Source organism: Lemur catta, chromosome 1, assembly GCF_020740605.2.
Source record: "Lemur catta isolate mLemCat1 chromosome 1, mLemCat1.pri, whole genome shotgun sequence".
NCBI classification, from domain to species: Eukaryota; Metazoa; Chordata; class Mammalia; order Primates; family Lemuridae; genus Lemur; species Lemur catta.
In genome coordinates this window covers 242,798,293-242,822,035 of record NC_059128.1, presented here as the reverse complement: position 1 = coordinate 242,822,035, position 23,743 = coordinate 242,798,293, and the positions used below count along the sequence as shown (strand labels likewise).

General features: G+C 40.5%; 1 protein-coding gene across 4 annotated transcripts in view; it reads left to right on the top strand.

Moving 5' to 3' along the window:
* ST3GAL6 (ST3 beta-galactoside alpha-2,3-sialyltransferase 6) overlaps positions 1-22,670 on the top strand; it is a 61,795-nt gene extending 39,125 nt beyond the window's left edge. For all 4 annotated transcript variants that reach the window (XM_045540418.1, XM_045540414.1, XM_045540416.1 and 1 more), the window contains 8 exons: positions 1,779-1,856; positions 4,044-4,147; positions 5,077-5,140; positions 14,918-15,013; positions 17,949-18,135; positions 18,231-18,368; positions 20,513-20,665; positions 21,954-22,670. In XM_045540418.1, the coding sequence (XP_045396374.1) occupies positions 1,795-1,856; positions 4,044-4,147; positions 5,077-5,140; positions 14,918-15,013; positions 17,949-18,135; positions 18,231-18,368; positions 20,513-20,665; positions 21,954-22,040 (891 nt within the window). In that variant the 5' untranslated portion in view covers positions 1,779-1,794 and the 3' untranslated portion in view covers positions 22,041-22,670. The remainder of the gene's footprint in view (positions 1-1,778; positions 1,857-4,043; positions 4,148-5,076; positions 5,141-14,917; positions 15,014-17,948; positions 18,136-18,230; positions 18,369-20,512; positions 20,666-21,953) is intronic.
* Positions 22,671-23,743: the final 1,073 nt, after the last annotated feature.

Here is a 23,743-nt window from a genome sequence, read left to right as displayed (position 1 = left end):
GACCTTTAAATCCTGAATAGGTGATAGCACATAATTACAAAATAAATCACATGATAACTTCCTGTATTAGACAAAGAATCAGTATTTCTTGCCAGTGTTCTAATAGTAGATCTTAGATCACGTTTCTAGCTTGTACTTACTAGGTTAAAAAAAATAGATGCTTCTGCATTTAATTTCATTACTGGTTGATTGAAAAATAATTGTAATGCTTTTCGTGGAAGGAAGTTAGGCAAATGGTCACTGGAAAAATACCCAATGCCAGGTGGCTGGGTTTGGCCCTCAAGTTTAAGGCTTTGGACCTAAGTACTGGGCTGGAGAACTTGTCTGATTATCCACTAAATGAGGATCTGTCCTTCCATTTCTGCCACATTCTCCGCCCCACAGTAGTGGAAGACAAAAGCAGGAAAGAAAGCAAAAAGCTTACCAGATTGCTACTTTCCTACAAATCCTACTGGGGTCACAGGGAAAATGATAAAGCAGATCACGAGAAGGGTCTAAATCCAGCACAGTGTTGTGTCATCAGGATTTGAGGAGTGACCTAAGCTAACACATTACTCCAGTCACAGCAAGTGCCACGGGAAATGACTTCAGATGGGTATTCATGCAATGAACTCGCTTCCATAAAAGCTGTTTGACTGCTAATTGTCCTTTTTAAAAAAGCCACCCAAAGTTTGTCTTCACAATATCTAAATAGTTTTGTTTTGTATATGTTAATGACCTTAGACATCAAATATCTTATGCCTCATTTTGTTCTCCAAATATAATTTAGCTTTTATAGCCTGACATGCCAGTCTACATATTTATGTATCTTCCTTACCTGTAAAGCGAGGGGTTCTTGCCATTCAGGGTATTCACAAAACAGGTTTCCCTGCATAAGGACTTTACTAGCCTCATAGTTCAGAAACCTAGCAGTTCTAACTATGGGGATTTTGTGCCCCAAAATTGAAAATTGTGTATCTGTGAAGGGTCTAGGCTATTTCTTTCAGTTTGAATTCTGCTATTTGTAGAAAAAAATTGATGAGTTTGCTTTGTAAACTAGTTCTTTACAGAAGAATTGATGATCATTATTAATAAGTTCTTTAGGATTCCCCTGTTTTCCTCTTTCCTGGCTAAGGCTGGATCCTGCCACCCTCCACCCCTTTCATTTATTTTCCTTGTCTCGCTCTGTCACGTTTCACAATACGCTTTTAAATTGTGGAGACAAGTACTCCATTCAGGAATCACACAAGGGCCTAACCTGTGTCAAGAATAGAGGAGATTTAGATATGACTCTAAATAGTGTCATTTGTGGAGTCCCTGGGATCATGAGTCAAGAGTCTATGGAACCTGCCCCGGTCAGGTCTTCCTCTGGTGGCTGCTGCTGGTTTCTGTGGTGGGTGTCCCCAGGTGTGGCCTGGAGGACCTAGATGGCCGTGTGCACCCACCATGAGTTGGTTTCTGGGGCTTCTAAAAAGCCAGCCTGGTTGTGGCTTCTGCCATGTCTTGATAGTAATCCTGGCCCTTCTCTGAAGGTCCTTTGAATCACTGCTCCCTGAATGACTTCTGGCTTACTGATCACCTCAGCCTTCTCCGCTCTGCCTTGCCCTACATCCACAGATCCTCAGGTGTGCGCAGGATTGGAGAACACACGGTCAAACCTCGGGGGCTTTGGGGAGGACTTTTATTTGCTGCCTGAGAAGCCTCTCAGCGGTGGCGCTCGCGGGTTCCCAGGGCATTTGCTTCCCTTTGGGCAGGCTGCCCGGTTCTGGTTTCTGACCGACACTGTTTTTGTCTCATAGGGTACCGCCTGTGGAAATGAAACGGAGAAATAAGATCCAGCCTTGTTTATCAAAGCCAGCTTTTGCCTCTTTGCTGAGGTAAAAATAGATCCCCCCCCCAAAAAAAAAGTGGCATACAAAATGTTCACCATGTGTTTGTAATCATTTTCTGCACTTGTTTACCTTTTTTATACAAGTCTTAGCAGTGTAAAGTGGACCCCCCATATTTAAGGAAGAGCTTGAATATCCTGTCTCTTTTTGTGATTTTAGTCAGAGCTCTGCATGTATTTTAAGAAAAGGCATTGAAGAACTCAATGAAACCAGTATTCTTTTCACACAGGTGAGGCTAGAGAGGTCTATTTGTGTTTGATCATAAAAAAGTGAACTGTTCTTTAGGGCTTTATTTTTCCCACTCATTGTTCCCATTTCTTCTCCCTTGCCTCTAGGGTAAACTTTATAATTGGAAATTTTCCCTGACTTTTATTAACTTTTAATGAACTACATAGAATACAAATAATGATTATTATACATAGGATGTAAATAGTGTTTGTTCGTTGTGGTTGTCAGGCCTTGTGGAGAATTTACTCTTCCATCCACAAACGTTCTTTTCCTCTGTCACCTCAACTTTGGACAGATTGCTGGCCAAAATGCTTTTAGATTACAAGAAATAAATGACTGTTCTAGGCATATTTAATACTGTAAAATCGGCACAGCTGTTCAGTGTTTTTTCTATTAAGCATTAAGAGTTCATATTTTGTTTTATTATATTACTGCACCTTCCCATTACTGGCTCTTAAACTGAGAGGGCTACACATCCCTTTAGAATCAGTCAACTCTCTGGAAAACTGCAAATACATAAAACAGTTTTACATATGGTCACAAGTGTGCCATACCACCTGGAGTCTATCTATGGGTATGTGTCCAGTTAGGACCACTGCAAAACTGGAAGAGCATTTTTAAACTTTTTTTGACCACGACTCATAGTAAGAAACACATTTAACTTTGGGAACTATTATACACACACCTTTAAAATAAGAAAAAAAAGGGAAGCATATTTACTCTCATTACTCTAAGTGTTCTATTCACTTTTTTAAAATATTGATGATCATGACTCACAAGATTGATTTTATGAGCCACATGTGCATTGCAGATTGCAGGTTAAAATGCTACTCTAGAATCAAAGTATTCTAAACCTAGTGAAAAAAAAAATCTTTTCATTTCTGAGAAAACTCAAAAGGGGTAAAATATTTATACAAGATTGCTCAGCAGGTACATAAGTCTACAGTTGAAGTGACAAGTACATTTGCATTTGTCATGTGAACAGTATTCTCTGAGGGCGGTCCCCTAACGTGTGCTTGAGGACATTTTCTCAGAAATGCAGAAAGGCCAGTGGCAGTTTGGAGAAGCTCTGCTATGAAACCTGGAGCTGTTACAAAGAGGACATCTCTTCCTTAGAGTTAGGGTTGGGTGTGAATTTCAGCTTTTTCATTTATGGGTTAGTGACCCCAGACAAATTATTCATCACAGCTGATACAACTTCATACATGTGGTACTTTTAAATTTAGGCTTAACATCAATACTTTTATTACTTTCTTTGTTTCTTCCTATATATGGCTATTGTTATACCACTTGGTAGTTGGTTTGTTTTTTTTGTTTTTTTTGAGACAGAGTCTCACTCTGTTGTCCAGGCTAGAGTGAGTGCCGTGGCATCAGCCTAGCTCACAGCAACCTCAAACTCCTGGGCTTGAGCAATCCTCCTGCCTCAGCCTCCCAAGTAGCTGGGACTACAGGCATGCGCCACCATGCCCTGCTAATTTTTTCTATATATATATATGTTTTTAGCTGTCCGTATAATTTCTTTTCTATTTTTAGTAGAGATGGGGGTCTCGCTCTTGCTCAGGCTGGTCTCGAACTCCTGAGCTCAAACAATCCACCCGCCTCGGCCTCCCAGAGTGCTAGGATTATAGGCGTGAGCCACCGTGCCAGGCCGGTAGTTGGTTTGTTTTTAAATTTTATTTTCATCCCCTGAGCTGTAACATAATTTTTGTTTCCGTAACTGGAAATTGTTTTCAGTCTAGTTGTGTAGTTCCATTGTATATCCCATTCTATGTAATATTTAAATGCTGCTTAAAACTATTTTTTAAAAAATGTAAAAATAATTATATATTTTCATGTAGTCAGTATGACAATATGAATTATATACTGCAGGCATTTTCAGTTATGATTTTTAAAGTCTACAAATATAATAAGCATTTGGCAAAATCATCCTTTTTCCTTTCCTTCCAGGTTTCATCAGTTTCACCCTTTTCTGTGTGCAGATGATTTTGAAAAGATTGCTTCCTTGTATGGTAGCAATAAGTTTGATTTGCCCTATGGGATAAGAAGATCAGGTCAGTAGTATTATTTTTACCCTGCCCTGTTAAATCTGAGTGGTGTTTGATGAGAACAGCATGTTTATATAATTTTTAGGCCTTTTAATCTTTCTGCTTCCTAATGATTCCTAAGGGATATGATTTTGGGATGCGATGAAAGGAATTAAATTTTAAAATATAAATCTCCAATCCTTTTGAGGCAGTGTAGAAGCAAAGGATAAAAAAGGCACACTTGTTTTTGTTGTTGAGAAATTGCTTTATATTCGCTCTGACATCGAGTGATTCGTGTGAGTTCTGATGCCTTACTTTATTCTGATTGAGAATTAGTTCCAGATGACCCTGAAGGTTAACTTCCTTCCTATCTCCCCACTTTACCTTTTTATCTGTGAGTTTTATTTTATTTCATCCACAAGCTTTAGCTTCTTGATGAATCTTTTAAGTTAATCAGTAGATATTTTATTTTTGTTAAATTTAGACAGAATTATGCCATCTCCTAATGATGAAACACTTCCCCTTCTGCTCATTGATAACTAATTGATTGGCCTTATATAGCTTTAAGTTCTAGATTTTTGAGAGACCTGAAAAACCCAAGAGGTGACAGGCCTACAATTGGCTTAAACTTACTATTGATTTTTCTTTTCTAATGTCAGTTTCAGAGTCATCTGATATTGCCAATTTTTGGATTACTCTTTAATGATGGTTTTCAGATTAAGCATATTATTTTTTCTGGGGTTTTTGGAAAGTGTCCTTGGAGCGTTTACCATGTTAAATGTGCTTACCGAGCATTGCTGGCTGATTGCATGTGTATCACTAATTTTTCACAGAATAAATCAAATGTGGCCATGCCAGGTGGAAGTGGGTTTGGTGGGAAGGGAGCAAGGTGGCTTACTATGTACGTACAAAGCCACAATTATCCTTTTATTCATAATACTCCATTTGTTTTCTAGCGGAATATTTTCGACATGCTCTTTCAAAACTGCAGAGTTGTGATCTCTTTGATGAGTTTGACAAGTGAGTTTATTTCCTTGCTTCCATCTGACTTTTAGCTTTAGCTAAGGTAGTTCAAAATATGTATTCCAAGGGATGTAATATGTATTTACAGGAAACTTTCGTAGCATTTGCATGTAACTAAAACTTCTAGTGGTTATTTCTTTGATGCTTGAAATAAACAAACTGCAAAATTAATTTAGAAGCTACATAACTGGTTGACTCAAAAGTTTGCAGGCTTGATGATGATCAGTGCTGGTCCAAGGCAGGATGTTTTTGATACACATTCACCTTTTTGACACACATTCAGCTTTTTCAAGTTGTTCCTACTTAAGAATTAATTCACACACCCTGTTACCAGCTCCCAACCTCCCACTGTGGACCATTTTCCATCCTTTCCTAGACATGCTCTCAACTCCTCATGAAGCTCCCTTCTCTTTCGCTTTTAAGTAGGCTGAATATTAGATTTTGGAAGCAGTCGTCTTACTTTTTAAAATCAGCATTATATTTGAAGGAAGCAAACAACTTCCCAAGATAGATATTTTTTGACTATGAATGTAACTTCGTTTTTAGAAAATTTTGTTGTCAAGTTAATCCTGGAGAAATTGAATTGCCAAAGATAGACTTCTTGGCAGGTAGGTTTATTTTATAGAGGTAGACTTCACAAAATTTTAAGCTACACTTTAGAATTTGGCCAGTGAGCCAGTGTGATGATATGGGTTGTCTACAGATGTCAGGCCTCCATTGGAAAGGAAAATGGCAGAATTTCCTCTCTTGCTGTTGGAGGGGTCCAGAAGTTGGGGGTAGTGAATAGAGGTGTGAAAGTGGAAATAGAGTTTACAGAATGGAGCTGTAGAGGCCGTGTTAGATTTTGTCTGGGTTTATCTCATTTTTCTCTATTGGAGACCTAGGTTATTAAAGTGTAGATTTGTGTAATGTGTGTTGGTTCATTCCAGTTTGGAATCCTTTAAGACTATGCCATCAACCTAATCAATTTTAATTTTGATTGCATATCAATAGCAACTGTATTTTTTGCAACCTAAAATTTCATATAGCACTCATTTGTAGAATATTGTTTTGTGCAGACTTTTCACATATGTGCCTTGTGTCAATGCTCTCTAATTTTGTAAATGGAGAGACTGAAATTGGGGAAACAGACAGTTTGTTACAGCTGGTACATGCCAGAGCTAGAGTGTGAACCTAGATAGTTCTAACTCCAGTGCTTAGCTGTCTGAGTAAAGAGTGATAAGGGCTATTCCTTAAATATTTGCGGCAAGTGTCTGCAAATATTTATAAGAAGGCGAATTCAAGATTGTTCTTTTTTAAGGACCAAAGGAGTCAAGAAAATCTTCATCTTTTTCTGTTGCACCCTTTTTAATAAAAGGATTTGTTCTGTAAGATTTGGATTCAGTCAAAAGGCCACACCTAAGGACACAGAAGGAAACATGTGGCCTTAAGGCTGCAGGTTCCCCACCTCATTTCTGTGCTTTATGTAGTTGCTCTCATAACCCCTTCTCCCACCGGGCCGTTTCCCCCCTCTTCTTGCTGCCTTGGCCTTGCTGTCCCCTCCCATTTGCCCCCTCTGTCACCAAGCACACTCCTCCCCACCAGCAGCCTATGTCCGTTTCTTAGCATTACCTGTGTTGGGAGAGAGGCGGGGTGTGGTTGGTGAGGAGGGATTGAAAATCATGCTGACTGCACAAGAGTTCTTTAATCTGAAGTTGCCAAGAGTCGGAGTGTGAGGGGGAAAAAATGTATAGTCAGAGACTCCGTAGAGACAGACTGAATGGCAGATGTCCCTGTAGGAGCCCCACAGTGAGCACAGTGGCGCCTGTTTTGTAGCATCACAGATGTCTTGTCAACATTGCTAAATTGCTTATTTGACTTGGGCAAACTTGTTCCTGGAGACTTCAGAAAGAGTATTCTGAAGATAAAGAATACTTTTATAATACTATTATCTTCTGTTTGCATAGCACTTAATTTTATGGAGCGGTTCACATGTAATATTAAATTTTACCTATATATATATATATATATATATATATATATATATATATATATATTTGTTTTTTTTTTTTTTTTTTTTTGAGACAGAGTCTCACTTTGTTGCCTGGGCTAGAGTGAGTGCTGTGGCGTCAGCCTAGCTCACAGCAACCTCAAACTCCTGGGCTGAAGCGATCCTACTGCCTCAGCCTCCCGAGTAGCTGGGACTACAGGCATGCGCCACCATGCCCGGCTAATTTTTTTTTTTATATATATATATATTTTTAGTTGTCCAGATAATTTATTTCTATTTTTAGTAGAGACGGGGCCTCGCTCAGGCTGGTCTTGAACTCCTGACCTCGAGCGATCCACCCGCCTCAGCCTCCAGAGGGCTAGGATTATAGGCATGAGCCACCATGCCCGGCCAAATTTTACCTATATTTTAAACAAATCATTCTATATTTGTCTGGTGCCTGTTATACAACACAAGGAAAAAAAAAAAGTTCAAGGCCAGGTGTGATAACTCACACCTACAATCCCAGCACTCTGGGAGGTTGAGGTGGGAGGATCGCTTGAGCCCAGGAGTTTGAGACTAGCCTGGGCAACATAGAAAGACCTTGTCTCTATAAAAAATAGAAAAATTAGCCGGGCATGGTGGTGCACACCTGTAGTCTCAGCTACTTGGGAGGCTGAGGCAGAAGAATTGCTTGAGCCCAGGAGTTTGAGGTTGCAGTGAGCTATGGTGGCACCACTGCACTCCAGCCTGGGTAACAGAGCGAGATCCTGTGAAGAAAGAAAGGAAGGAAGCAAGGAAGGAAGGAGAAAGGAGGGAAGGAGGAAAAAAAAAAGAAAAGAGAAGAGAAGAAAAGGAAAATGAAAGAAAGAAAGAAAGATAGATGTCTATCCTTGGTGGGAGAGTCCTCCCTGAGCCACCTGGCCTGTGGAGTTGGAGCTGGCTCCACATGTCCCAGGAGGAAGCCCTGTTGGGTAGGCTGGCTGGCTCTTTGTCTTGGGTCTGTCGGTCAGAGAGGAGGACTGAGGTGGAGAGGGGTGAGGTCAGCCTCTTTCACGTTCCTGTCCCCTGGTTTCTGTGTTCTTCACCGATATTTATATGTTAATAGTTGCTGGCCTTGCTCTTTGCTTATTCTTTTGGAAGATGCTTGGCATATTTTGGAGTGCAGCAGCTAAGCACAGATCTTTTTCTTACCTTTTAGTCTCCTTCTGTCCTCTTTGAACTTTCCAGAAGGGTTCAGACATTTTATTATTGTTGTTTCAAATCTGAATCCTTTAAGATTCTGCCAGATATAAGTTCTAGTTTTGTTTAGCTATCTTGTACAGCATGCATGATGCCCTCAGTCAGGATAGATTACACTGTGAAGGGGAAAACTCAAAATATCTGATTACAAGACAGAAGTGTTCCTTTTCCTCACAGTTTTCAGGTGCATGAAGCCTGATAGATATTCCAGGGCTGGCCTGGCAGTTTAGTGATCCTCAGGTGCCCAGGCTTCTTCTCTGTCTTGTCTCTGCTATTCCTCAAAACATGACTCCCTCGTCATGGTCCAGTATGATGGCTGGATCTCCACCAATCACATCTACATTCCTGCCAGCAGTGAGCAGGAATGGGCAAAGGGCACGCCTCAACCCTTTAGGACATGCCCCCTCCTTCAAGGACATCTCCCAGAACTCATATGTAACACCTCATTACATCCAGTGATGTGCTGGAACTAGTTGATGCCAACTCGTGGGAGCTGCCTCTCTTCGTATTCAGCTCCATATTCGTTGCCATCAAGGTGGAAGCTTGAAATTAGCTGTGGCAAAAGTATTTATACCATGGCAATTGGCAGACACTATAAAATTAGGCTTCCCTTGTTCACACACTTCCTCTTCTCCCCCTTGACCGGTTGTTGCACATTTACTAGCAGCCACTGAGTACATCCCATTGGACAGGCAGGACTCAGGCACAAGGCCACAGCTAGCTGGAAGGTGGGGTGGAAAATGCAGCCTGTATTCCAGGTGACTGTGTGTGCACCTTTACAACAATGAGTCCAATTATAAGGGGCAAAGGAAACATGATTATTGAGGGACTTGGAATTAGCCGTTTTTATCAGTATTCTCCATCACTTCCCTGGTCCCCATCTGTTTCCGTGCCCGGTCACTTTCAAGGTTTGGAAGTCAGTTATGTAACTCTGCTCTGCAACAACTGAGCTCAGTGCAACTTTTCTATGTGCAGCTGCTGTTGACCCAGGTTCCTCTCTTTGTTCTCCAAAGCACAGCCAACACGAGGGGACCGTTTCTAACAAACTTCATGTCACTCAAGATTGCGGGTATTTTCAGAGAATTGCATCACAGAAAAGGAATACTTAAAATGTGCCCATGTTCCAAGGCCCTAATCCTTTCTGGCTGTCCACGTGGCTCCTTAGCATCACCCTGCCCCCTGGTCCTGAGGATTGTTGCTTTCTCCTCAGTGGGAGTGTATCCTCCCACAGCCAGAAGCAGCAGAAGCCCTAAATCACAAAACCTTAGCTTGCCCTTTAAGTGTACAAAGGAGTTCCCCATCCCCAACCACCAACATTGCATTCTGAAAGCGTGCCGTGCCGGGTGCTATCAAGAGTGCTTTGGTCCTGCAGCATAGGTGGTTATATAGCAACTACACATAAAGAGAATATCGTAACAACAAAAGCACCTGTGTCAAGTCAGTTGCCTGCTAAGTGGATGGGGATTTGTAAAAGCTGCATGGTTGCTCTCTCAAGCAGAATCCATTATATCAGCATCAGCAGAGCTGGGTTAGATTGGCTATCAGCCAGGTAGCCAAAAAAAAAAAAAAGAAGTAGACATTAGTGGTGTATTTATTAAAAAGGGTGTCCTAACTCCATAAGGAATATCAACATCTGCATCTGTACTTGAGATATCCTACATCCTGCTGTTTTGAGTGGTTTCTTTACACTGTTGCTTTATTATTTTTGTTTTTGTTTTTTTGAGGCAAGGTCTTGCTCTGTTGCCCAGGCTGGAGTGCAGTGGCATGATCACAGTTCACTGAATTGCTGCACGTGCCACCACATCCAGCTAATTTTTTTAAAAAAATTTTATTAGAGATGGGGCCTTGCCCTGTTGCCCAGGCTGGTCTCAAACTCCTGGCCTCAAGTGATCCTCCCACCTTGGCTTCCCAAAGTGCTAGGATTATAGGCATGAGCCACTGTACCCACCCATTGCAGCATTTTCAGCCAGGAGGAAAACTTGAGGGTGAGGGGAAGTTGTGATTCTACAGCAACAGGGTGAATCGTATGTGGTGAACACATAGGAGCAGCCATTGCTACCTGTTTTCTAGCAGCTGCTGTGGTCAGATGTTGGATAAAGGTACAGAAATGTTGGTACCTGTGCCAGGGGAAATGGTCATGTCTAACAGGGTACAGCAACATTCATGAACTCAGTGATTCCCTTACTTCACAAAAGGGCAAACTGAGATCAGAGAGGTCAGGTTACTAGAGCAAGGTACCGGGGGTTCTATGGGGGGAGCCAGAACTAGTAGTCAGGTCTCTCCACCCAAAGTCCCTTGCACAATGTTTTAGGATCTTCTCGTTGCAAGTAATAGTTTCCTGATTAAGTGCTGTAAACTAAGTGAACCTTTATTATCTCCCATACTGCATGGATATGTGATTTCAGGTCTGCAGATTTGTGGTTCCAGTTTGTGGGGTGGCTGCTTATGGCTGCATAGACTGCAGATTGCACAACTACAGGGAGAGCCGAGTCGTACGCATAGTTGCCTACCTGGTGCTCCCTGACATTGGGCTGTGCACGTCTGTTTGGAGTGGTTCTGGTTGTGGCTCCGTGACGTCAGGGCTCCAGGCTAGTTTTTCTGTGGCTCTCTTTTCCTCTGAGTTGCAGCTGCTCGAACTTTTTGTCATCACATGTCATTGTCTAAGGAGAAAGGAAGAGGTGGGTAAAAAGAAAGTATTCTGCTCACACCATTCTTTTGCCAGAGGCAAAATGATTTCCAAAAGCATCTGACAGACTTGTCTAATATCTTACTGTCCAGAGATGGGTCACTTGGCTATCTCTAGACCAAACATTGGCAGAGGAAATGAGCTCATTTCCAGACGAAAGCAGGGCTGTGCTAGCAAGGCACATGGGGTAATGGTTATGGGGAATATGACCAGAGATTGTTAGACTGAAGCTGGAGTGATATGTTTTCATGTATATGATGCTGTGGAAGGCAATAAATGAGTGGTCAAAAAGCATTCAGAAAAGGAGACACACCACACACACATCATTTGAAATGGGCAACTCAAGTTCATTTTCTCTATTTTGGTTATCTTGACATTTCCCCTGTGTATATGGTAATAAGTCTCCTGGCTTTGCCCGACTTTATGAGAAGCCTGCCTATCGCCTGGGGGAAGTATAATCTCTTACCACTACTGGTTTAGCAGCTTTCCAGATTTTCCATTAACAGGTTCAGGCATTCTGGAATTAATTTTGTTTTCTGAATGAGCAGTTTAGGGCATGTGCATTTCCCTACCTGTTTCCAAGGTTGGGGGAGGAGTAACAGGTACCTGCTTCTCCAGACAGAAAGTAGGAAAATGACCCCGACACATTTTATGTAACAACCAAACTGATTTCTAAAATGCACAGCCTATGAATAAGGAAGTGTTTGAGATGGGAAAATGCAGAGTTATAAATGATACTATTCTTTCCTTTAGGGACTCACAATTCACTGCATAAAAGTCGTGTTAATTAAATATGGTGAAGTTATATAGTCACCCAAAGGACACTGGAAGTCATTATTTCACATCTAAGCAGCAGGGGAAGCTGGGAGCCCAGGCCAAGAGGATGAAGCCAAGGAGAGAATGAATCAGTCCTTTCATGGTAGCGGCTGCCTCTGGGCAGAGAGGGAGGCAGTGCGGTGTGGGGAGTGCGGTTCAGACGGCTTGTCTATACCATTCCATGTTTCCCAGAGCCCTGGTGGACCTGGGAATACCAGCTGTAGATAAGATGTTATTGCCAGAGTAGTCCTAGGAGCACCCTCAAAAGAGTTTCTAGCATTATACGTGACTCTTAGAAAAATGTATGTATCTTTGCAATATCCTTTACCAGGAGGAAAAGTGGAGTTTCGTTAGTAAGGTTTCTTTTCAAAGGCACTGGCAAACTTTTCCTGCAGTAAAGGATCTCCCCACTCTGTCTGTCCCCTATAAAGCTGACAGAGAAGAAAATGGAAAGTGAAATTCCTAAAAATGTGGTGACGTTGAACTGTAAAGAGTTTTTGGAATGGGACTTCTCTTGAGTGAGGCAATGTCTGTATGATTTCTTTCCATTTTTTCCAAGTCCTTGAACCTGCTGAGACCACAAATAGGAGAGACTGAGCACTAGGAATGACCCTGTCTTCGTAGATAATTCTTAAGGATCCTGCAAAAGAGTTCTTCCTGCAACTCCCCCTTTTCTCTTGGCTGGAAGGGTCAGTTGGGTCTGTGGGGGGAGGCCCAAGACCTTGAGCCTGAGCGGGCACTGGTGATGTGGCCTCTGGAATATGACAGACGGTAGCTGCCCTTACCGTGGTGCTCTTTGAGCTACACGTGAACTAGGGCTTGATGACTATCTTTAATCCTTTCAGATAGGGACAAACTTCTGTGAACACTAAGATCCAACCTGACAATTATTGTTGAACAACATCATAGAACTGGCTGTGTCTAGGACTGAGCTGAGTTACTCTTTCTGGGGTCAACTTCAGAGGTTTGGCTTGTGGATTAGGTGTCTTTTGTTGAGGGTAAGAATCTGGGGTGGGGGGTATATGCTGGTGGTCTGTGCTTCTTGCCCTTGCCCCCTGCATGTTTGGTGTAGCTGGAGTCAGGCAGGCATCCTGGTGGCAGACTGGGGACTCCAGGCCAGGATGGATGCTGGAGCCCCTGGGGCACCCGGGTTCAGGGCGAGGCAGCCCTTTCCCTCGACAAGGGAGTGGCCTCCCGCTTTCATAGGAGCGGGAGGGTTAGACAAGGCACCATATGTAGATATTCTTCCTCCACGCCCATGCAGGTCACCTGATGGGAACAGCAATTATTTCAATCCCGTCTGCTCTTAGCCATGCCCTCCAGCACCCAGCCTTGCCCAGCATTCCCAGGAGGCAGATGGAACCAGTTTCAGGAGCTTTACCCTCTGATCTGAATTAAGCTGACCCGGAGTTTATGGAAAGGCCAAGCACTCTGTAAGTGCTGTGGAGCATTCCTGGGGTGGACCTGGTGAGGCTAATGGCAATAATACCCTGAGAGGAGAGGTTTGCATATTCAATGGGGCTCCCATTCCAGCCATGCTGCTTGGCCCCAGAGCAAGGAGCCTTTGATAAAATTGGCTTCCTGGAATTGGGATTGAAGTCATACTTGCTTATAAAAGCATCTAGAGATAATATTACTTTCTGGAGTTTAGAACAAACAAATAGATTTAAACAAACATGTCTAGAACACATTGTGACATGTGACATGTCGGTAGTGTGAGGTTTCGGGGACATCCTCAAGGAGCATCTGTTGGACAGTCCCACCCCCTCACCCCTAAACCCCACCAGCCTGTGAAACTGTGCTTATTGTTCTTGTCTGATGATGTAGACACTGATTTAGGCACACGGCTAATATTTTGAGACCTAAGGACCCCTAGTTAAAATATGTGTATTTTTAAAATGTTAAAGTATTAACACTTAATTAGATGAGCTCTACAAATTCTACTAAGAAAAGGTAAACTTATGGGTGTAGGAATGTGTACATTGTCTCTTCTTAACCTGACAAGGCCAATGCTTGGCATTTTTTAAATAGTTCCTGTATTCCTGCATTCTCTATGTTTAAATATTCTATAGCATTTTTACAGTTTGCTACTCAATAATTTCCTAAAAGCCTTAAGGTATTGAGTTCAATGGGTCTGCTGATTTCACGATGCTTAGAGAAATGGTTTTTTTCTTTAGACTTTCCATGTCATGAGAGCCCTGGAAGGACAGCCTTAGCAGCCTTCCATTCTGTAGTTTTGTCCCTTAGAGGGGAAGGACCTGGTCCATTTTGTCATTTCTCCAGGCCTGACCAGGTGGTGGTAAGAGCTGGGAGACAGGTGGGCTAGGGCCATGTTTGCTGAGAGCCAAGGGTGTACAAGCCATGGTTCTAGGCTGACCCCAGCTGGCAACAGGAAGTCCCCCTCTGGGTTCTACTTTAAAGCTCTTTGCCAGGAATACAGAGTGAACTTTTAGTTTGTATTGGTTAAGCTCCAGGGACCAGTCCATGTTTGGGAAATTAAAATGAGTATGAACAGGGTACAGAAGCTCTCCCTGCCAGATTCCAAACTGTCCATCTCCACACTTAGGTAACAGAAAGCCAGAGGTAGAATCTCAGAGGAATGGGTAGTGCTGGCAAAAGGTATATACACATATAATACAAAACACATGTGCAGAATCCTATGTGGAGGGGTGTTTTGTAGTCTGAAGGTCTGGATCCAAATGCTAGTTCTACCTCTTTGGACTATGACAGTTTTCTGAACCCCTTTCCTCATTTGTGTGGTGGGGATATCAGGCTTACTTATTTCAAAGGATGGTTAGGAGAATCAAATGAGAGACTGTGTATAGGCTGGTAAGAGTTAATAGTTGCTGACAGTTATGATATACTTTTCCTATAGAATATTATTTATTGAATCTTATATCTCTTAATACATCTCTAGACCTATAAGTCACAATTGGTTCTTTTTCTATTTGTGCAACAAGTAAAATTTGGCATTGGGTTCCTGAAAGTATGAATGGGTTCTTGAAATCACCCAGTTTTGTAAAAGATGGCTCAGTGTCTCACTTTTCTATCTGTCCCACAGCCTGCCATGTAAGAAGTGTGTGGTGGTTGGTAATGGAGGAATTTTGAAGAATAAGACATTAGGAGAAAAAATCGACTCCTATGACATAATAATAAGGTAAATGTGTTTCCTATTTGCTAATCTAGAATTGTTTCAGAAGAGTATGGTTTCCTACTTTACTACAACTCTGTTTTAAAAGGAATGGGAGTTGCTTTAATGTGTTTCTGTACTTGATTACACAACCTTCTCTCTCAGTTGTTGGCTAAAGTTAGGCCTAGATTTCACTCATTTAGCAAATATTTATTCTCCTTAATATGCCAGAAACACTTGTAGCCACAGGGGAGATAGCAGTGGATAAGAACAATGTTCTTGCTCCCTGGGAAGTTTACATTCTAATGAAGGGAGGAAAACTAAGCATATTTTTTAAATGCCATAGAGACAAAAAAAGATATGATAGAAACTGATTGAGAGGCTCCTTTAGAATGACTGACCACTTTGAGGAGACATCAAAACTAGACCTAGGCGACCACACAGTAGCAGCCATGTGAAGATCCGGCAAGAGCTGTCCAGGCAGAGAGAATGTTTACTGCAGATTCTTAGGAGGTTTATGATCCTGAGTTTGAGTAGCATAAAAACAGACAAACAAACAAACAAACAAACAAAAAAACCATGGAGAGACTGGAGGGTAGCAGGCTGGGGAGACTGGTGCAATTGGAAGCTGAAAAGGTGAGCAAAGAGCAGGCTGTGTAGGACTTCATAAACTAGGATTAGAAGCTTGGATTTTAAGTACAATAGGAAGCTTTTGAAGGCTTTTAAGCAAGAGAACAAGGGTGGAAAGGAGGCGGCCAGTTAGGTTTCTGTAGTCAGGTAGGAGATGATTGTGGCTTCAAACAGGATTGTCATGGGAGAGAAAGAGATAACTGGGCAGACTGGAGATATGTAGAGCTATCAGAATTTGTCATTGTGTTAGATGTGAGGCGGAAGTGGGAATAAAGGAACAAGAGATACCTCCTTCTCTCTTTTCAGTATAAGAGATTGGCTGGAGAGTGGTATCATTTACTGAGTTGGGGAAGACTGGGGTAGGAGCAGGTTTAGAGGAAAAACAAGATTTCTGTATGAACATGTTATATTTGAGGTGCTTATTAGATTTGCACTGGATAAGTTGAGTAGGCAGTTGGACAAACAGGTTAAAATCTTGATGGTGAGTGGCTCATAAGGTGTATTTAAACCATAGACTGGGTGAGATTTGGCAGGGAGAGCTTAGGAGAGAAAAGAGGGCCCAGGATTGAGCCTTGAAGCACCTGACACTTAGAGGTTAAGCAAAGAAAAAGGAGTGTGTAAAGAGATGAAGCGGATCCACCAGTGAGGTAGGAAGAAAATCAAGAGAAAGTGATCTTAGAAGCCAAGAGTACTAAGTATTTCAGGACAGAGGGAGAGATTAACTGTGTCCCAATGCTGGCAAGAGGTCCTGCAAGATAAGGACTGAGAGGTGCCCACTGGCAACTGAAGCTCCCTGATACTGTTGATAAAGCAGATTTAGAGGCATGATATGGCAAGAAGCCCATCTAGAATGGGTGGAAGAGAAGATGGCAGATGAGGAAGCGGAGAAACCAGTACAGTCAACTCCTTTGACAGTTTTGCTCTGAAGGGGAGTTGAGAAATGATATAGTAGCTGGAAATGGTTATGCAATCAAGGGAGAATTTTTTGTTTCGCTTTCTTTTGTACAAATAGGAGATGCTAGAACATACTGGTAAACTGATGGAAATGAGTAGAAGAAGAGATTGGTGTGGTAAAAGAGATGGTAGGGGTCAGCGGGTGGTGGGGGCCAGAGCACAGTATGGTTAATCTTTTGTAATGGAAAGGAGGGCCAGGATTGTGGGTACAGCAACCAGGAGTCCCTTAGCTGTGGGAGTGGGGAAACGAGGACATTTCTGTCTCTACTTTCACAGGGAAGGGTGCGGTAAGGTCATCATCCCGGGTAAGAGTGTGCATGCGTGTTAGGAGTAGCCATGAATAATCTTTTGAAGAATGGGAAAGCCGGCACACTGGGGCAACGCACTGGGATGACCTGGCCGTGTGGGGTGTTTTGCTGGGTTACAAGCTGCCTAGGGTGCTACATGGAGAGGTTCACCTTATTTTCTGTTTTCATCCATTTTAAGGAAGCTGTGATAATTTACCTACAAAACAATTTTGAAGCAATCACGGGTTTCTCTACACATGATTGTCTAAATCTGATCATTTAGAACCACAGGAAGACCTTGTGGGAAAACACCATGGGTACAACATTTTGAAAGTTATTTCAAGTGCTATTAAGACTGTCCTATATTACAAAGAGTCAGTGGCAAAGGGTAAAACAGTATTTATCCTCTTAGGGGTCACTGTTTTGGAAACAAAGCATTCCTTTTTTATTGCATACCTTCATAGTGTGCATGTAAATAGTGCATGTCTAACCTTGGCTTTGAGCATACTCACACCCAACAGTAGATCCTTTGTGGTTCTTTAGTTCATTCTAGCAGTAGACATTCATTTGGTTGTGCTTAAGTGTAATACAGCAATTTTATATTGTTGCTTTATTTCAGAGCACGACAATTTTGATGGGTCTTTAAACCACCTTAAATGTGATTCTTCTTGCCCGTTAGTTGCTTAGACACACATCCATGTGCTACATGCCTGTGTGACCTTGGGCAAGTAACTCCAGCTCTCTGGACCTCAGAGCCCTTATCTGTAAATCCAAGAGATAGTGTGTGGTTATCTTCCGAGGTCTCTATTAAGTATGGTATTTTGTGGTTCTGTGTCCCCATGTCTTCAGCTTTCCTAGCAGTAAAACTGAATTATCATTGGCTCCACAATTAACTTTCAAATACAAATGAACATTTCTGCCTTTGATCAAGTAGGTATTTCCTGAATGGGAATTATCTCTTTGGCCATTAGATATAATAGATTGATCAATTGTCTTGTGACTTCAGAGCACAGGATAAATGGCTGATGTTTGTCCAACTCTGCAACCTCTGAGAATTGTAATGGAAATCTTGTGTGTTTTATTACCCACAGAATGAATAATGGTCCTGTTTTAGGACATGAAGAGGAAGTTGGAAGAAGGACAACCTTCCGACTTTTTTATCCAGAATCTGTTTTTTCAGATCCCATTCACAATGATCCTAATACGACAGCAATTCTTACTGTTTTTAAGCCACATGATTTAAGGTGGCTGTCGGAATTATTGATGGGTGACAAAATAGTAAGTTGGCAAAATTGATCTGTCTTCAGATTACCTTATTTTTTTCCTTAAAAACAAAGACAACCATAATGTTCTATGCTCTTACTTTATTTCAGAACACTAATGGTTTTTGGAAGAAACCAGCCTTAAACCTGATCTATAAACCTTATCAAATCAGAATATTAGATCCTTTCATTATTAGAATGGCAGCTTATGAACTGCTTCATTTTCCAAAAGTGTTTCCCAAAAATCAGGTATGTATTTTATCTTTGCAAGGTTTCAAACTAAAGATCTGGCTGAGGTAGGATAGAAGGTCATGGGAGCTCTTGGAAACTATATGAGAACCACAGCTCATGAGATGGTTTCTGAGGGCCGCATCTGAGTTAGTAAAATTAGTTATCTGTGGATATTACCTTTACGTTTTTCAGGTTGCAACGAAAAGAATCTTAAGTGGAAGGGTTTTTCCTGCCTTTACAGTGTTTCCTGGGATTTCTTTGTGCATGTCTAAATGGTTCCTCTCTCATAACTTCATCTTCAATATTTCTGCAGCAAAGAGAGTCTGACTGGATGGGCGGAAGGATAGGCTTGTGCTCAGAGAAGTAGGACTGGCTTCAGGACAAGTGCATGGCTTTTCAGGATAAAAGGAACTGTCCAAAGCATTTAGATAAAAATACTACAAGAAAGCCAGAGGAAAGGTGAGGAAGGACAATAAGGTAGTCCAGAAATATTTCTGTGGACAGAGGGAACATTGGCACTATATTATCAAGAAATGATAGTTACATCAGTATTGAAAGAGTTCGTGAAACTCCAAATTATTTAATTAAATGAAATCTCATTGACTTCGGTTCAGTAGCCCTGTTTGCCTACATTCCCTAGAAGACAAATGCTCTCTAGACTCTGTAAAGTGGCAGAGACGTGTTTTTAATTTGAAGCTCGAGTAACTGTTTTAATTCCTCAGCTGAAATGAGGTTCTTCCCTCTTTGTAAAGCAGGAAAAATCCAAATAAATAAATATACATCATGTATCTTTTCTTTAGCATGATAAAAATTGTGACTAAGAAATTCTAAAGTGTTACGTGCTTAAGATCAAATAACTTATAAAGGAATATTAAAAACAAACAAAACCAAAAAGGAAATCATCCATCTCTTCCCTCTATACCTGTGGCATCTCCCAAGGTTTTTCCACCTTAAAAATAAAAAAGGAAATCATCCTTCCCCTCCCTCTATAACCCATGTCATGTCCCAATCTTTCTCACCTTTTATGTCCTTCTAGACTATTTCCTATGCATTTATGAACACATACACGTACCATTTTTCTTTGTTCAACATAATTACAATTATACCATGGGTATTGTTCTATTTTTTTTTTTCCCCTTCCATTTAACTACTCCCTTATTTACATTTAGATGTATCCAACTTTTTCTCCTCTATAAATAACGTAGCATTGCATGTGCTTATGGGGGTTTTCTGTACACTTGTGTTATTTCTGTGGGATAGATTCCTGGAAAGGGAATTCTTAAGTCAGAAAGCATACATATTTGAAATTTAAACTTGACATCTTAGTAATTTGAGGGTAAAGAACAGCTTCTGAATGTGTGTTTTGTGACTTTTCAGCTCCTGTTTTCCTAAGTGAGGAATGATCAGATATATCCCTTGCTTTTTTTTTTTTTTTTTTTTGGTAATGTCTTTAATTCCAAAAGCACAGGATAACCCTGATTGTACTTAGAGATATTAGAAACAGTTGTAACTAGATTAAAGTCCTCCTAGGACATGGTGTCTCAGAAGCCAAGTGAGGACCTGCTGTATTTCAAGAAAGGTCAGCCATGTCAGATGCTGTGCAGAAGTTAAGCACAAATAATAAAGCCTCGTTTGGGAAATGTGGAGGTCACACTGGTGATACTGACAGGAAAGAGGAGGAAACCCTGCTCGAGTGGAGTCAAAGAGAACATGGGACATTAGCAAGCAGAGACAAATCTTTAATGGGGTTTTCTAGAATGGGGATCAGAGAAATGGAGCAATAATTGGAAGATGACAGGATCAAGCAAGTTTGTTTTATTCACTTTTTTTTAGATATGTTTGTATGCTGAAGAGAATGATTTAATAGAGGAAAATACTGATGATGAAGGGAGAAAGTAGGCAAGTGTAGAAGCAAAATTGTTGAGAAGAGAGATGGGGTAAAACATCATAGTGAAGGAGTTGGCTGTTTATACTCTTTTCAGAGTTGAGGTATATGTATACACTGTTTAGGGCTTGAGCCTTAGAACATGAAGGTTTAAATATTTCTTTCCTGATTAAATATTCAGAAATCCCTGTTTTATAAAATTAGGCCAACCAAATATGCTTTGGAAACAAGTATTTCCTTTGGATTTTTTTTTAAAAAAATTTCATTCTCCTCTCAGAAACCCAAACACCCGACGACAGGAATTATTGCCATCACACTGGCGTTTCACATATGTCACGAAGTTCACCTCGCTGGTTTTAAATACAACTTTTCTGACCTCAAGAGTCCTTTGCACTACTATGGGAATGCCACCATGTCTTTGATGAATAAGGTAATATACATATACTTGGCTATCATCTTTGATCTTCGGCATTGGACAGCTCATATTTTCTCTTCTCACCCTCTCATTTTACTGAGAGAACAGGTTTTGAGAGGTTGAGGGCTTGATGGGGGATACAGAGCTACCAATGGCTGAAACTGGGACTCAAATTGAGATAATTTTACTATAGCAGCAATTCCCCATTTGTGGGCTTCGCACCCTTGAAAGAACATCATTACTGCCAAATGTCATCAAATACATATAGGGACCAAGCCTTATTTTAGATATTCTGTCATATTTGCACTATTTAAGTATAGACAACCTACTGTTTGAGATAATACAAATTCACCTAAAAGCATTGCTGTGGTCACAATAATTTCTTTTCTAGGTAAGTAGATGAGATGGTCTAGAATATTTTAACACCACAAAAGAATCCTCATGGTTAAAAAGGTTACATACCTTTAATATAATAGGTAGAATAGGGAGGGATCAATAGTGGTAGATTTGATTCCGAGGATTTTTAATTGATTCGGAAGGAGTTTTCTGCTTTTCTAACTTAGAATAATGGTGCCTCATGAGTGATAGGATTAAAATGTTGTCTGTACACTTTTAATCTTAAACTTTGAATTATTTGATGCATATGGCTGTATCTCATGAAATCAGTCCCCTTAAGTCTTCCCCAAATACTGTCCCCCACCTCCGCTCCCTGCCCCTGCAATGTAAGACAAACACTTCAACAGTTGAGATTTAGGTGGCTGGGACATACTTTAGCTTGAGCTCATTTCTCCTCATCCCTAATCTTTCCTGTAGCATTTACAGCATTTTAAGAGTCATCTAAAGAACAGAATATTAAAACAACTTCCTGAGGAAAATTAGGGTATCTGTAGAACAGAATATTTTTTTAAAAACACATCTTAAACTGAACCATGCATCATAGTTTATCTCCAGGCAGATTTAAAAAAAAATGAGTTCCAGGGGCTTTTATAAAAGTGAACCACCTATTCTGACTTAAAATTTTGGTCTCTAGATTTATACTGTGACTCAGTATACCAGGGGATGATCTGAAGGAGCCTCTCATGTGAGAGTTTAAGTGGAAAGAGTGGGCTTTAGGGAAAGTTCTTACACAACAATGATCAAGGAAAAAGAAATCAGAAAGGTAACAAAAGTTAAAAATACATGTGACTTGTTACTTGACATTCCTGTTTTTTATTTATCACTTTGTACATACAGAATATTCTATTGCTGCTGTTAATATTTTGAGAGTGGAACAGATGGTAATTTTATTTTTTTTCTTCTTTAGAATGCATACCACAATGTGACTGCAGAACAGCTCTTTTTGAAGGACATTATAGAAAAAAACTTTGTAATCAACTTGACTCAAGATTGACCCTACAGACTCAAATGATGCTTACAGTATTAGTTTTATTTTTATACTGCAACTTTCAGTTTATTTTTAAATATGTTGGATGCACTTGTCAAATAATTATGTATATGAAGTCTGTTGCTGCCTGGTGATTCATAACCACCAGCTTAATTTCTGTGAATACTATATATTTAACTTATGAAAACCAAGAAATGTTTAGTTATTAGAGAAATAAGTAAAGTTTTAATTGCATTGTTTTTAAAATAAGCTAGTTTTCTAAGGTGTTTTTAACCATCTTTTTATAGTTAATTCATCTTAGACTTTTGAAGGTATACGACTTCCTAATAAGGGGATTTAGTTTACCTTGAGATTTTGACTATAAAATGACATTTTGAGAAGTGTATTTGGTTACTGTAAACCTGGCTGGTGGGCAAAGGCATGAGATTGTGCCTTGATGTGGCAAACAGGAACCACTTAACTATGGAAATCTAAGTTTATTCTGGTTTAATTAAGCTTTGTTCCCCCTGCAATTAGCTACACCGTAATCATGATGAGTAATTTGGTAGAATGAAGATGGCGTTTTTTGTTGTTAAGTTAAAGGAAACAGGCCAAACATAAAATTCTGGATGAATAAATAACTAAAGAATTACCAAAGTCTAGTGGCTTTGCATTATTTTAAAGAAATATACAAGTTTAACTTTATACCAAGCAGCTGAGCTAGGGAAGCTCAAGAAGGAGGAAATTCTTAAATATGTTTTGCCTGGCTTATTCATTAAATTTTAAAGGCTATTTGAAGTAAACTAGGAAAGGCAAAGATAACAGAGCAAGTAACCCCTTAAGAAGAGTCAGGCTGTTTTTTGGATTTATATGGCATTTTCATGAAAAATCTCAATTTTTTTCATGAACAAAGCTAATCTTCAATTGGAAAGCTTACCTGCCTACCTGCAGCGCACCAGAGAAGTGTCTGAGCGATCGGATGCAAACAAGCCAGTCCCACGAATGTGCTGAGCTAGTCTCCCTTCCCAAATTTTAATGAATATAATCAAAGGCAATTTGGAGGTGGGAGAAGGAGAGATGAAGGAAGGAAGTGACAAGTAGAATTTATAAGAAGGATAGAGTTAAAAGCTGTCAGAAGAGGCTAAGCTAAAGAAAGATTTACTGTTTTTTGAACAATAAATATCACTGGGAAACACTGGTGTTGCTGACAACCAACCTGCCTGTCTAAAGGGAGTGTATAGAGTGAAATATTAGATCAGGCTCAGAAACAGGAAGAAAATACTTGAAAGCAGTATAAGAGGGAGAATACTAGTAGTTGATTTAACCCAGATCAGACATTGATTATGGACTGTGTTCTGTTAATACCAGCATATGTTTGCACAGTGCCACAGTTTCACTGGATTCTTCTAATAACTCTGGCGTGGAAAAGGCAGGTACTAGACTAGAATCCACATGTTCGGCGTGATTTTTCCTTCACACCACGCACAGCCATAGGCTGCAGCTTGGCTGCTGAGGTTCAGTTTGAGGTAAAGAAAATCAGGCTTCAAAAAGGATAGTGCTGGCCACAGAAAAAATAAAAAAGCAATAGTGGCATTTTCAAGTATTGCTGGAAACACTATAATATTGGCCATGAAATTTCTGAGTCATGTTAGAACTGAAGAATCTGGAATTCTGTGTAGTGTGAGAAAAAGCTACAAACCTCAAGGTTGTTTTAGTTAAGCCAAATAATC